The sequence below is a fragment of the Anguilla rostrata genome, chromosome 1 (assembly GCF_018555375.3).
Source record: "Anguilla rostrata isolate EN2019 chromosome 1, ASM1855537v3, whole genome shotgun sequence".
Classification (NCBI taxonomy): Eukaryota; Metazoa; Chordata; class Actinopteri; order Anguilliformes; family Anguillidae; genus Anguilla; species Anguilla rostrata.
The window spans coordinates 82,938,825-82,954,613 of record NC_057933.1 but is presented as its reverse complement, the minus strand read 5'-3'; the positions used below and the strand labels follow the sequence as shown (position 1 = coordinate 82,954,613).

The window sequence follows — 15,789 nt, the reverse complement described above, 5'->3', positions numbered from 1 at the left end:
GGCCCGGGTCCTCTTTCAGCGGCTGTGACTGCGTGCAGGTGTGCGGCCCGCCCGTCCCGCCCGCCTCGCCCGCCCGCCCGCCTCGCCAGCGGCCGACGCCCACATCGGGCTGGGGGTGGGGCCGGGGCGGGGCTCTACGCGGGAACGCTCCCGCCAGCCGGCGCGACTCCTGCCGAAGGTCCGGCGACCGCGATCGCTATCTGCAGCCCCGCCGGCCGACAGACGATCGCCGCGCTCTGCGATTAGCGAGCGGCGTAGCAGAAACAAATTATTATTACTTGAAATCCCCCTCCCCCTCCCCCTCCCCTCCCCCCACCTCCCGCCCCTCCGTATTTCAGTTTTTGATTACATATGTCTGACTGCATCAATCCGTCAGCGGACTAATTCCATTTGTTTGTTTGCTTGATCCGGGATCTGTGTCGCATTGCTGCTTTTAACCGACAAGACAGCGGGACCGACGGGGGGGGGGGCATCAAGGAAGGATTTAGCGTGATTTCCATCCCTGATATGTTAATTAAAATTGATTTTGAAAGGACAGATTGATAGCCCCACCTCAGCAGACCCTAAAACCCGTCTGCTGTGTGAGGTGTACATGCGTGTGGGCGGCAGACGGGAGATAACAGATACGAAGGCTTATGTTATTAAACCACCATTTCCCTACTTAATCGCTTTTGTTTTAGGGTTTCGCCGGCTCTTTCAGACGTTATTCCTCCTCCGGTTCGCTTTGTGTGTTTTGTACAAAGAGCTTTTTTGTGGATTTAGCTGGGTGCATTTTTGTAATCTGTCTGTTCCATCTCTGTTTAAAAAAAAAAAAAGCGCCCCTTATCACACCGTGTTTTCAGCCGAGCTTGTATGGACTGTGCAGCACACGGTGTTTTCTTTCCTACTCCTCTCTTCCTTCTCAACACGGGGGGGGCAAATGCAGACTCGAAAATCAATGCCATGTCCAGCAAGGCTCCTTCGTTCCAAAAACACATAAAGTATTGGAGTGGGTAGGAAAGGAAAAAGATTAGAAGGCCTTTATTATAAAGGCGTGCAGTATTACTTACTGCTGAAGCAGAGCTCAGAAACAGAGGCTACGCTGATGCATGGGGGTTCAGAAGACCTCCATCACAGCGAGAAAAAATGTTTTTTTTTTCTTTCTTGCCCTCCTCCTCAACTTATGTACCACGGATCCACAGAGCACTTCGATATTTAGTAAATTTCATTACAAGCTCTCATTCATCACTGTCCATTTCAGGAGGGCTTACTATTTCAGGCCTGAGTCCTCGTCTAAAGGCTCATCTGGCCTTTAAAACTCATGCAGGATTTTTATACCTTGAAAATGTAATAAAATGACAAAGTTCGGTCTCTGTCTTCGCCCGTCTCCGAGCTCCTCTGCCTGTGTTTCTTCTTCTTCTTCTCCTGAAACGCGTTTTCGGGACGTGTCTGGGCGCGACGCTCTTTCCCGCGCGTTCTGATCCGGGGCTCGGAGGAGCGTCCGTAGACGGCCACTGCGATGGCGGGAGGCGGAGAAGCACGAGGAACGCCGACGCGAAACGGCAAGCTGACAGGTCCTTGAACCTGAATCGGATTCACAAAGGGGGACGAAAGGTGAGGTGGAGTCAGCGTTTCCCGCTGGACTTGTGAGTAACGTGAGCTCTATCTATTCAGCTAGCTACGCTAGGTAGCTAGACGACCGATGGCGAGGGTTAGCGGACGGAAGAGGAGACTTTTTGGATCGTGAACACAAAGGACCACAGCAAGGCTTAATGGAAATCCTGCATGGTATGCCTTTAATGCAATGGTTGACCCCTGCCCATTTAATTGAGTGTACATTACATATCTGAGGATAGACATAGATGTGTCTGTGCATTTTATCAGTCTGATTTGAAATCCCAACCTCTCCCTCACCCCCTGCCCAGGGTTCTGTCGTCTGCCATTGGTGCTTTGTCTTGTCGAATGGGATGCCAGTAGGACTGAGAGTAAAACTGTTAGCCGACCGTATGAAAAACACCGCATAGCTATGAGCGCCAAGTCGGATGAATGGGAAGAATCGGGACCGAGTTTCTACATTTCACCTGGCTCATTTGAAACTTATTACAAAGGCATGTTTCCGGGGTAACCACATACCTCTTCTCTGCAGGATGACCCTGACATTTCTCCAGTGCCCATGATGCAATTTGCCAACCCATTTTAGCGGTACTCAAGACAGAGAGAGAAAAATAGAGAAAGAGAGAGAAAGAGAGATAGAGAGAGAGAGAACTACGCCTCTTGTAGCATGACCCTCGATGGTATTCGGAATCCGCATAATGGTATCTGACATTCTCTGTAGGATGGCATCTGACATTCTCCGTGGGACGTCCTCTGGAGGGTGCTTGTTTCACGCCCTCCCTCGGACTGGTCCAAGGACAGACCAGGAGCAGCCTCCCGGAACCACAGGACCAGGGAACTGCCTGTCTGCAGCTCAGCGGCTTGGGCGTAGGACGGGTTATGCACGGGGATTAAAGCCAGCCCAATCTGGCGCCCGCAGCTGGCGTCCCCGTGTCGTGGGAGGCCTCCTGTCCCGGGCGGGACAGGGGTGGGCAGCGGGCATGTCCTGCGTGAGGGTCCCTGCTCTCCAAAAGCTGCTTTAGGCCAGATAAGCAGGACTCCCACCTGCTCCAACATTTGGGCTGGGGCTACCTCAACCCGGGACAGAGGGCCAGGAGGACGGTGCGGGCGCTCAATGCACCAATCCAAGCAGCACACATGGGGGGTGGCGGAGCTGGGGGGCGGGGGTGTGGGGTAATAGCTGTGTTTGAGGAAATGAGGAAGACCCTCGTGCCAGCTTGCAGGAGACAGATGTTCCTGCACAGTAGGGTGAGCTGCTGCTGATGATGATTGTAGATCTCCAGATGTGGTGGATAACAGTCTCATCCCTCATCCAAGTTGGGTGGGGGAGGGGGGGGGGGTAGATTTCCTGCCCATTCTGAGGCCCAGATTGATAAACCAAAGAACCTTTGACTTTCCCCCCCCCCTTCCACTAATGAAAAATGACAAAACCCAACAGATTGGGCGGGTTCCTGAGAGGGGGCGGAGCCGCCGTAATGTTGCGATCGAGTAAACAGCAGGTTACACTAGCGGTCATCAGTGCTTGGGGTGGAGGGGCGGTGGAAGGGGAGGGGGTTACTGAACTGACTCCAGTCCCTGGAGAGCGTTTCGACTGCCCCTTCCCGGCTGCGCTCAGTGCCCTTTGGCCTCCAGGGGGCGTTTTTCTCTAATTAAACCCTGAGTGGTGAAAGAGTTAAATCCCGCGCTGGCACGGATCGCGTGTGGGGCGACGGCGCGTCTCTCTGCAGCTCTGCCGTGCTCTTTAAGCCCCCGGCCCCAAGCTGCCGCTCGCATTTCATAATTAAACTTCCTTTTCTTTTTTTTTTTTGACAAGTAGCACAGCTTGAGTTGCCATGTTTCAGACAGCGACCCAGACCTCCCTCTCCTCCCCTCTCCTCCCCTCTCCTCGCGTGCAAATGGCGGTTCTCTCATCTCCCTGCGCCTCCTCTGACCCCTCTGCCCAGTGCCCTCCTCTTTATTGCGTCTCTTATTGCTTTCTTCCTCCAGTTCTCCTCCCTTTATTCCTTCTCGGCGTCCTTTCTTTGTATTACAAACCATTTTTTCTCTCTACTCCCGGCGGCCACTTCTTTAATTACTTTCCTTTTATATTCTCAATTTTTTTCATCGCTTTCCCTTGTTCCCTTTCCAGACCATCCATTTTCCATTCCATCTCTTTCTGCATCTTCCATCTCTTTATGCTCCCTTTCTTGTCCTCTCTCTTTTCCTCCGTTTAGCTTTTCCCGCTCTTCTCCGTGCTTCTTTCTCGCTTCGTCTGTCCGTCTTCCACTCTGTTCGCTCTCTTCCACTCCTCTGCTTCCTCCTCCCTCCATCCCTAACCTCCTCTGTTTCTCTCTCTCCGCCCCTTCCTCTGTCTGCGTGTGCATATTCCCCTCCTCTCTCTTCCCGTACTGCTGACACTGCTGTTTGTGGAGGGGAATGCGACTCCCACTCTGTGCTCAGTACTGCACAGGCAGAATGAACTTTTTAGCCACGGGCCAGCTCTGCTTTAATGTCCCTGGTCCTGCTAGGACAAGACCACTCAGCTGCTAGCAACCCACCGAGCAAGCGACGTCCAGAGACGTCACAAGGGAAGAGCAGACCGAGTCAAAATGGGGTTGTCGTTCTTGGCCCGCCTGTCCATGTCCAGTGGACGTCCACGTTAGATAGCGTGTGTGCCAATCTTGATCCAGACCGCTAAAGCATTGTTAAATGTACAAACAACGTCTTCTAGCTCACCTTAAATCAGAGTGAAGTGTGAGGAGCTTGGGGGGCGGTAGGTGAGCGCTCCACTGTGAGAACGTCAACATCACTCCACTGCTGACCGGAACTGCTCAGCAGCGAACACTGGTCACTGAGGCCTCGAACCAGATCGTGACCCTGCTCAGGGAGAGAGACGCTAACATCTAGTGAGGCACGGAGGCACCTAGACCTAACCCTAGAAGAATCTGCAGCCCTATCTGAGGAAGAGAGATCTGCCCTAAGATCTTAGTCTGAGGAGAGAGGAGATCGACCCTAAGACCTAGACTGAGGAAGAGGAGATCGACCCTAAGACCTCAGACTGAGGAGAGAGAAGATCTTCTGTAAGATCTTAGTCTGAGGAGAGAGAGATCTCTAAGACTTGTCTGAGGAGAGAGAGATCTTCTTAAGACCTCAGACTGAGGAGAGAAGATCTTCTGTAAGACCTTAGTCTGAGGAGAGAGGAGATCTTCTGTAAGATCTTAGTCTGAGGAGAGAGGAGATCTTCTGTAAGATCTTAGTCTGAGGAGAGAGAAGATCTTCTGTAAGACCTTAGTCTGAGGAGAGAAGAGATCTTCTGTAAGACCTTAGTCTGAGGAGAGAGGAGATCGACCCTAAGACCTTAGTCTGAGGAGAGAAGAGATCTTCTTTAAGATCTTAGTCTGAGGAGAGAGGAGATCTTCTGTAAGACCTTAGTCTGAGGAGAGAGGAGATCTTCTGTAAGACCTTAGTCTGAGGAGAGAGGAGATCTTCTGTAAGACCTTAGTCTGAGGAGAGAGGAGATCTCCTGTAAGACCTTAGTCTGAGGAGAGAGGAGATCTGCTATAAGATCTTAGTCTGAGGAGAGAGAAGATCTGCCTTAAGACCTTAGTCTGAGGAGAGAGGAGATCTGCCATAAGACCTTAGTCTGAGGAGAGAGGAGATCTTCTGTAAGACCTTAGTCTGAGGAGAGAGGAGATCTACCATAAGATCTTAGTCTGAGGAGAGAGGAGATCTGCTGTATGATCTTAGTCTGAGGAGATAGAAGATCTCTGTAAGACCTTAGTCTGAGGAGAGAGGAGATCTTCTGTAAGACCTTAGTCTGAGGAGAGAGGAGATCTCCTGTAAGACCTTAGTCTGAGGAGAGAGGAGATCTTCTGTAAGACCTTAGTCTGAGGAGAGAGGAGATCTGCTATAAGACCTTAGTCTGAGGAGAGAGGAGATCTGCTATAAGATCTTAGTCTGAGGAGAGAGGAGATCTGCCGTAAGATCTTAGTCTGAGGAGAGAGGAGATCTCCTGTAAGACCTTAGTCTGAGGAGAGAGGAGATCTGCCGTAAGATCTTAGTCTGAGGAGAGAGGAGATCTTCTGTAAGACCTTAGTCTGAGGAGAGAGGAGATCTTCTGTAAGACCTTAGTCTGAGGAGAGAGGAGATCTTCTGTAAGACCTTAGTCTGAGGAGAGAGGAGATCTTCTGTAAGACCTTAGTCTGAGGAGAGAGGAGATCTGCCCTAAGACCTTCGTCTGAGGAGAGAGGAGATCGACCCTAAGACCTTCGTCTGAGGAGAGAGGAGATCGACCCTAAGACCTCAGACTGAGGAGAGAGAAGATCTTCTGTAAGATCTTAGTCTGAGGAGAGAGAAGATCTTCTGTAAGATCTTAGTCTGAGGAGAGAGAAGATCTTCTGTAAGACCTTAGTCTGAGGAGAGAAGAGATCTTCTGTAAGACCTTAGTCTGAGGAGAGAGGAGATCTCCTGTAAGACCTTAGTCTGAGGAGAGAGGAGATCTCCTGTAAGACCTTAGTCTGAGGAGAGAGGAGATCTGCCCTAAGACCTTAGTCTGAGGAGAGAGGAGATCTGGTGTAAGATCTTATTTCCGACAGCTCCGTCCGTGAGCGCGTGCGGCCTCGTGGGCGACGTCCACAGTTCGACCCGAGCGGTGAGTCATCGACACCTCAGAAAACCCATACGGAAGTGAGACGGGGTTTGAGATGAGAGGCTCCGCTGACGGGCCGCCCGGCCCATCGCGGCGCGGCGGGAGCTGAATTAGCACACGGCCGCACACGGGCGCCTGTGGCCGCCATGCCGGTCAGAGGCGGGTAATTGGAAAAGTGCTGGATATTCTTTGATAATCAAATGTTCTGCGGCGAAAATGAATTCTGTATGAAGTCTGCTCGGTAGTAAAACCCCCCCCCCATCCCCATCCCCTCTCCCCCACCCCACTCCGCCCACAAGAGTATTCAGCTTATAAATTAAAAGGGATACTCTCCAGCCAATTCATAATTCATAAACATATATGCCAGCGACGGCCAACTGAAGTGCCATCTACACACTATGTGTACTTGGAGGTTAATCAACGTCAGCCGTTGAGAGGACAACCCCTTCCATGATTTATCACGGGAGAGCCGCAAGCTTCACGAAGCCGGGGCTTTGAACAGTGCTGTCAAAACACGGCGCGATTATTTTACGTACCGTTTGGATAATTTAAGAGACAACCAGAAAAAGATGTGAAAGCACTGCAGCTTTGACACGATTCCGCTCGTCTCCCAGAACACCTTCTAAGTGGTGCATTTTCTGTGTCAGGGGGCGGGGGGGGGGACGTCATTTTTGTAACCGTCAGCTGTTTTCTGTCGTCTGTCTTCTAAAGACGAGTCCCTCCTTTCCGGTCTTTCGCTGTATGAGAAGGGAGTGAGAGAGAGAGAGGAGACTCCCTTCCCTGGCATTCCCACATCCACATGCCACAGTCACTCTGAACAGCTTCTGGAGAACAACGGAGACAAAAAGTCATCTCTGAACACTGCGGCAGCTCAACAGGTAAGCCCAACTCTCTCCGTGTCTCCTCTCTCTCTCTGTCTCTCTGTCTCTCTCTCTCTCTCTCTGTCTCTCTCTCTCTCTCTCTCATGCAAATCCTTCAGCTTATTCAAAGTGTTCTTAGGAGAGACACGCTCATATGCCAGACACTTATGCACACGGCTGTGGATGAGATGACACTTAAAGAGATTTGAGAGGAACCCTCTCTGTTTAATTTAACTTTAGGGAGAGAGAGCTGGGGTTAACCTCCTCAAAGTTAGCGGGGGGGGGAGGGAGGGGGGGGGTTTGTGTCACCTGAAAATGAGAACCCTGTGCCCTCGCGACACAGAGAAAGCTTTTCTCATCATCTCAAATCCTCTCTCATATGTCTTCCAGAACACAATTTTTTATGAATGGCCTATTAAAATTATATATGATAAATAGCTCAGAATTGAAGTCAAGGGAGTCTTCTAATCGTCCAGAGGAAAGGATACCTAACATAACATAACATAACATAACATAACATAACATAACATAACATAACATAACATAATGACAAGGACAGGCCATTCAGCCCAACAATGCTTATCATTTTCCTAATTAAATTGTACCCAGTGCTCAGATTACCCACAAGCTAGATAGTATTTAACACCATTAGAGCCTGCTATTGAAAACCCCCAGTTTTTGCCTCTTCTACTAGATTACCTGGCAAGCTATTCCACACATTGACTACTCTCTGTGTGAGAAAAAAAAACGTCTTAAAATAAAAACAAATCCATCCACCCGACTTGTTTCGCCTCTGTAGGACTGTCCGTTGGGTGCGGTTTGGGTTTTGTCCTCCCTTTCTGACTGGTAGCCCTGCGGAACAGGAAGCGCGCCCGGGCTGAGGGAGCTGCGTGGGTCCAGTGCGGACGCGCAGGGAAGCTTTCACAAACACGTCTTTTTGTTTTTTCCCTCGCACCGGTTCGCGGGAGGCTTCAGCTTTCTCTCGCGCACAGGCTGAAAATGAAAAGCCCCGAATGATTACTCCGGGTCTTCGTGTTGGGTTTTTTGTTTGCGTTTGGGCCGGGGAACCGAGAGGAGGAGGAGGGGGGGGGGAAAAAGCAAACATCTGGACTCAAATTGCCGGATTCTTCTGCGCAACGGCAATCAGGCAATAATGTTCAAAGAGCAATTTTCCAGTTTTGCATAACTGAAGATCCGGGTTTATTTTAAACTCGGAGGACGACGTGATCAACAAGTTCTGATTGAAGCCGAACGCGTAAACTTCAGAGCTTTCCTCCGGGGCGCTCAGCGAAAAATAGCAAAGATCTGATTGAGCCCTCAGGCCATCGCCGAGGCTGGAGAGTGCGAGAAACATTAATATGTGGAATCACGTCCGCACTGCATGAACTTAAAGAATCACATCCAGCGCCTTCCCGGTCCAGCTGAGTTAACTGATTGCAAAGCAAAGTTAAGGTCAAAGTCTGTGGAGCCATCCAAAGATGTAGAGAGAGATTCTATTAAAATTCCCTCACTGCGGTAATGGTGAATGATTTTTGTGGGGGGGGGGGGGGATAAGACTGGGAATCGCGTACGAAAAAATATCAAATATCAGATCAAATGCTGTAAAATGCATTTGTGAATGGCTCTTATGGAACCAAAATAAACCCAGAACATAGAATTTTTATAAATGTAGTTTCCCAATTTCACTTATTTATTATAGGCTCAGCAGAACAAGCAATGTTTAAACTCACACTGCAGGTAGAGATAAGGAAAGGTGTGCGAAAAATCGAAAATAATTAAATAATAGTACTGTTTTTCCCTTGCTGTAGTACACTACATTCCCACTCGATATGTGCGCCTGTATGGGTTTTTATATTCCAATGCGCGTTCAAGCACAGTATTACTATGTCATTGTTTGTACATAGCTATGTTTGGGTTATCTGTGTGACACACGTGACACAATCTGTGTGTGTCGCTGGTGTGTGTGACGTCTCAGCGTGTGTCCGTCTCTGTCCGTCTGTGCTTGTATGTTTGCGTCTAAGAGGGTGCGGTGGAGGGGGTGCGGTGGAGGGGGTGGGGGGAGGGGTGCGGTGGAGGGGTGGGGGTGCGGGAGGGGTGCGGTGGGAGGGGTGCGGGGAGGGAGGGGTGCGGAGGGGTGCGGTGGAGGGGGTGCGGTGGAGGGGGTGCGGTGGAGGGGGTGTGGTGGAGGGGGTGCGGTGGAGGGGTGGTGGAGGGGGTGCAGTGGAGGGGGTGCGGCGGAGGCGGCGGCTTTGGTTCCCCAACGGCAAAAAACAAGAAACCGAAAGTAAAAACAAATTAACGCTTCGGCTCCAAGGCCGCAATATTTTTCCAGCGATTAGGGAGCGTGTTTGGCTTTGGGGAGGGTGTTCAGCTTTAGGGAGGGTGTTTGGCTCTGGTCCTTCAGGCGAGGAGGTCAGGGAGGCGCCGCTCCTCTTATTAAGATGCCGGAAAAAGCGCTGAGTCATCTCGCCGGTGGACATCCCCTCTGCCACTCTCCCAACCGACCACGCTCCCAACCGACCACTCACCCAGCCGACCACTCTCCCAACCGACCACTCTCCAAACCGACCACGCCCCCAACCGACCACTCTCCAAACCGACCACTCTCCAAACCGACCACTCTCCCAGCCGACCACTCACCCAACCGACCACTCTCCCAGCCGACCACTCTCCCAGCCTACCACTCTCCCAACCAATCACTCTCCCAGCCGACCACTCTCCCAGCCTACCACTCTCCCAACCACCACTCACCCAACCGACCACTCTCCCAGCCTACCACTCTCCCAACCACCACTCACCCAACCGACCACTCTCCCAACCGACCACTCACCCAGCCAACCACTCGCCAAACCGACCACTCACCCAGCCGACCACTCACCCAACCGACCACTCTCCTAACCGACCACTCTCCCAACCGACCACTCTCCCAACCGACCACTCTCCCAACCGACCACTCTCCTAACCGACCACTCACCCAGCCAACCACTCGCGCAGCCGACCACTCTCCCAACCGACCACTCACCCAGCCAGCCACTCACCCAGCCGACCACGCTCCCAACCGACCACTCTCCCAACCGACCACTCACCCAGCCGACCACTCTCCAAACCGACCACTCTCCTAACCGACCACTCTCCCAACCGACCACTCACCCAGCCAACCACTCTCCCAACCGACCACGCTCCCAACCGACCACTCTCCCAACCGACCACTCACCCAACCGACCACTCTCCCAACCGACCACTCTCCCAACCGACCACTCTCCTAACCGACCACTCTCCCAGCCGACCACTCTCCTAACCGACCACTCTCCCAACCAACCACTCTCCCAACCGACCACTCTCCCAACCGACCACTCTCCCAACCGACCACTCTCCCAACCGACCACTCTCCCAACCGACCACTCTCCCAACCAACCACTCTCCCAACCGACCACTCTCCCAACCAACCACTCTCCCAACCGACCACTCACCCAACCGACCACTTTCCCAACCGACCACTTTCCCAACCAATCACTCACCCAGCCAACCACTTTCCCAACCAACCACTCTCCCAACCAACCACGCTCCCAACCGACCACTCTCCCAACCAACCACTCTCCCAACCGACCACTCACCCAACCGACCACTTTCCCAACCGACCACTCTCCCAACCGACCACTCTCCCAACCGACCACTCACCCAACCGACCACTTTCCCAACCGACCACTTTCCCAACCAATCACTCACCCAACCAACCACGCTCCCAACCGACCACTCTCCCAACCGACCACTCTCCCAACCGACCACTCTCCCAACCGACCACTCTCCCAACCAACCACTCTCCCAACCGACCACTCTCCCAACCGACCACTCTCCCAACCGACCACTCTCCCAACCAACCACTCTCCCAACCAACCACTCTCCCAACCGACCACTCTCCCAACCAACCACTCTCCCAACCGACCACTCTCCCAACCAACCACTCTCCCAACCGACCACTCTCCCAACCAACCACTCTCCCAACCGACCACTCTCCCAACCGACCACTCTCCCAACCGACCACTCTCCCAACCAACCACTCTCCCAACCGACCACTTTCCCAACCGACCACTTTCCCAACCAACCACTCTCCCAACCGACCACTCTCCCAACCGACCACTCTCCCAACCGACCACTCTCCCAACCGACCACTCTCCTAACCGACCACTCACCCAGCCAACCACTCGCGCAGCCGACCACTCTCCCAACCGACCACTCACCCAGCCAACCACTCACCCAGCCGACCACTCTCCCAACCGACCACTCTCCCAACCGACCACTCACCCAGCCGACCACTCTCCCAACCGACCACTCACCCAACCGACCACTCTCCCAACCGACCACTCACCCAGCCAACCACTCTCCCAACCGACCACGCTCCCAACCGACCACTCTCCCAACCGACCACTCACCCAACCGACCACTCTCCCAACCGACCACTCTCCCAACCGACCACTCTCCTAACCGACCACTCTCCCAGCCGACCACTCTCCTAACCGACCACTCTCCCAACCAACCACTCTCCCAACCAACCACGCTCCCAACCGACCACTCTCCCAACCGACCACTCTCCCAACCGACCACTCTCCCAACCGACCACTCTCCCAACCGACCACTCTCCCAACCGACCACTCTCCCAACCGACCACTCTCCCAACCGACCACTTTCCCAACCGACCACTTTCCCAACCAATCACTCACCCAGCCAACCACTTTCCCAACCAACCACTCTCCAACCAACCACGCTCCAACCGACCACTCTCCCAACCAACCACTCTCCCAACCGACCACTCACCCAACCGACCACTTTCCCAACCGACCACTCTCCCAACCAACCACTCTCCCAACCGACCACTCACCCAACCGACCACTTTCCCAACCGACCACTTCCCAACCAATCACTCACCAACCAACCACGCTCCAACCGACCACTTTCCCAACGACCACTCTCCCAACCGACCACTCTCCCAACCGACCACTCTCCCAACCGACCACTCTCCCAACCAACCACTCTCCCAACCGACCACTCTCCCAACCAACCACTCTCCCAACCGACCACTCACCCAACCGACCACTTTCCCAACCGACCACTTTCCCAACCAATCACTCTCCCAACCAACCACTCTCCCAACCGACCACTCACCCAACTGACCACTCTCCCAACCGACCACTCTCCCAACCGACCACTCACCCAACCGACCACGCTCCCAACCGACCACTCTCCCAACCAACCACTCACCCAGCCGACCACGATATATAATATGTAGAGAGCCTTAGAGTATATAATATGTAGAGACAGTGACTCCAGTAGAAACCTATGGAGAGCACATCAGAACCAGGAAGTACATTTTGTTCGCTCAACGGACATGCTCAGTTGTGTCCTTGGTCATGTGCCTACATCACAGGTACAACGAGGATAGTGCAGACATTGGCTATAATAAATAATAAATGAAAAATGTATATCTTTGTCTCTGTGGTAAGAAAAAAAATTTTTACCTCAGAAAAATAATAAGTCATTTTTCTTCCCAATATATGTTAACCTCAATATTTGAGTGGGAGTATTTTATTTTTGCTGTGAAAAATGAATGAAGCCCAATGGGGAAACTTGGTTTTTGAGCGAAAATCATAGATATCAGCAGGGGGCGACATTACTTCCAGTGCTGAGATTGAGAACCGAAAGCTGGCCCCTTGGCCCCACCTCAGGTGCGAAGTACGCATGGAAAACACGGAACTTCTCTGGGGGAAGTGATAAAGGATGATCTGTTGATCTTCTGACAAAGTTTCTAATTCCGTAGAGATGATCTGAAAAATTGTCACTGGTACCATGATGCAGAGTATGTTTCACCCTGGGTAAAAAGGACTACGTGTCTACGTGGACTGGGGGATTTAATTTCTTATCAAAGACTGTTGAACTGAAACTAATCAACTGAAGAAAAATGCTTGCGAGAGTTGTTGCATTTCATTTATTCAATTTATTTAGCAGAACAACTGTTTGGTTTTCAATTACGTGAATTGCTATTGTTGGTTCCACTGTGGTAATTGACTTGGAAACATCCCAGATTTCCACTTGTCAATTCTCTTTTCTAAGCTCGACACTGTCATCTGTCTGTGTATCAAATAATGTCCACCTGCATTGTGATTGGTTGTTTCAGCAGCGCCAGCGCGTGATTGGTCAACTTTATCACTGGAGCCGGTCTGCGAGATGGTCCTGTTGTCAGCACAGCAAACTTCTTGCCGATGGCTCCTCTTTGTCCCTCTGCTTCTGGGTAATATGCGGTCGACAATGCTGCTATTATGCAGGCAATATGCCTTCAACCACAATAGAGTATTTTAATTCGGCTTCCTTGGTTCCACTGGTGCATCCCATCGTTTAGCTCAACACATTCCTCAAACTTCCTTCTGGTGGGTCATCAATGGGCTATTGACGTGGGATCGAGCTGAGGAATCAAGGTTGCTTAGCCCTGTATTATCTCAGCCTTACTATTGACATGTTCCTGGTGACAAACAGCATAGTCCTACTGTAAAAAAAAAAAAAAAAAGCAGATTTTTTTCAAGGTAAGACTAGAGTTTCTGCTTTGCTTAAAGCATTCTTTGCGCACATTATGTTTATGGCGCCACAGTAAGAACACTGTTCCGTGGAGCCCAGAGGCTGCCGTGATTCAATTTTCCATCAGGCACAATTCGGAGGTACAACTGAGCCCTTTTTTCCCCCTGAAGGCCATTTTGGTTGCTTCGCAAGATTCTACGTTCACTTCACAAATGAAGCAACGATAACCATGCCGACCTTGAACCGAGGAGGCAGTCCAGCTGTCGCCAATTCCAGAAGAGCGTAGCAAAGCTACAGGCATTAATAGAGGCATGACCTAGCGTGGGAACTCAGCATGTGTTTAAGTGTGAAGGGTCATCATTAGAGATGACGTTGCTGTGATCCACTACTCACAGCTAGTCACTAAAGAGGGGACTGCGTTAGTGGGACACTGGGGCGAGGCCGACAGACATCGCCTTGATGGACAGGAGCAAACGGGAGAGCTTAATTATAAAGTCTCCGATCGCATTTTTTTAATGCCTCTGTTGGTTTATTATTATTTTTTAAAGTTGCTCCTCTGCACGTCCCCACAGAGGTGGGTCTTCATTCTTAGTAATTACTTTATCGATTCATTTTGCCGGAGCTGAATTGGTCCAATTTTCCCCATTAATAAAACACACTTGTAATTATTGATGCGGGGAGACTCCTGCCTTGCTGGAGCCAGATGAAGCACAGGCAGCCTCCGGTCCGCGGTGCGTTTCTCTGTGGTCCATGATGTGTTACATTACATTACATTTATTTGGCAGACGCTTTTATCCACAGCGACGTACAAAAGCGCAACCACAAAATACAGGTTCAATAAAATACAATACTTATTTTGTACAGCTATTTCTAGCCAAGAACACCAGTTTAGTTCACACAGTGAACACTATTCTGACCTAACCTCTGCAAAGCTAACTGGGCAGAAGAACAAGCTACAATATTAGGACAAATACAAATTACCAGAAAGTGCTGGGATGGGAGAACATGTAACGAGTGTCATGAAGGGGGGGGGGGGGGTGGATTTAGAGTGAAATATACAGAGTGGTGGTAGTTAGTCCAGGTATAGTCTGAGGAGATGAGTTTTCAGACCACGGCGGAAGATGGGTGGTGGGGGAGAGGTTCAAAGAGGGACGGGGAGTTCGTTTCATCACTGGGGTGTTCCTCTGTGCTCGCCACCTCCAGGGGCTTCATACAGCCTGTCCCGATCTAATCGGGTGGGCTGAACACTGACCACGCCCGGTCTCTATGAACTCACACCCCGAGCCACGCCTTCAGTCTGTTTCCTCCCAGGGTTTCTTCCTGTTTGCCATCTAGGGAGTTTTTTTTTCTTTTTCTTACCAACGTTGCCTTTGCCTTGCTTTGTGTTGCTTTGGGAGGGCTTTAGGCTAGGGTACACTGTGAGTCATACTGTGACACAGTCTTTGTTAAACGCCCTGTTCCAGGGCTGCCCAGCCCCGCTCCTGGAGATCTGCCGTGCTGCACGGTTTCATTTCGACCCTAATTTGGCACATCCGATTCGGCAAATTATCAGTTTAACGAGATCTCTAGCTGCTGAATGAGGGCTGGGGGTGAAAACCTACAGGACGGTAGATCTCCAGGAACAGGGTTGGGCAGCCCTGCCCTATATGAATAAGAGTGAAATTAAAATGACCCCCCCTCCTCCTCCGCCCCCCCCCCCCCCCCACCCCTCCAGGTGTGGTGCGGTCCCAGCAGGCCTTCAGGACCCAGCCCAAAAACGTGACGGTGAAGGCGGGCGGGACGGCGGTCCTGCGCTGCGAGGTGTTGCGCCCCTCGGGCGTGGTCCAGTGGGCGAAGGACGGCCTCCTCCTGGGACCCCAGCGCAGCCTGCCCGGCTTCCCCCGCTACTCCGTGATTGGGGAAGAGAGGAGAGGTGCTTGGCCGCTGTGGAGGTACCCTCCACGTGGCTGGCGTGGCCTGGTGCGGGGTTGTGGTACCCCTCCACTGTGGGGCTGGTGGTTGCCGCTGCCGGGCTGTGGTACCTCACTGGGCTGTGCTAGCCTGGCGTGCGCCTTGCGGACCCTCCATGTGGCTGGTAGCAGTGCTTTGCTCGAACGCCGCCACTTTCGGAATGAGTCATTTTCGTAAGCTATTCAAGTAAACTCG

At 51.9% G+C, this 15,789-nt stretch overlaps 1 protein-coding gene across 1 annotated transcript in view; it reads left to right on the top strand.

The window, feature by feature from the left end:
* Window positions 1-6,951: 6,951 nt before the first annotated feature.
* The window catches only part of nphs1 (NPHS1 adhesion molecule, nephrin), a 52,081-nt gene continuing 43,243 nt past the window's right edge, over window positions 6,952-15,789 (top strand). Inside the window, exons 1-3 of the mRNA XM_064306189.1 lie at window positions 6,952-7,098; window positions 13,250-13,363; window positions 15,359-15,556. Of these exons, the coding sequence (XP_064162259.1) occupies window positions 13,300-13,363; window positions 15,359-15,556 (262 nt within the window). The 5' untranslated portion in view covers window positions 6,952-7,098; window positions 13,250-13,299. The remainder of the gene's footprint in view (window positions 7,099-13,249; window positions 13,364-15,358; window positions 15,557-15,789) is intronic.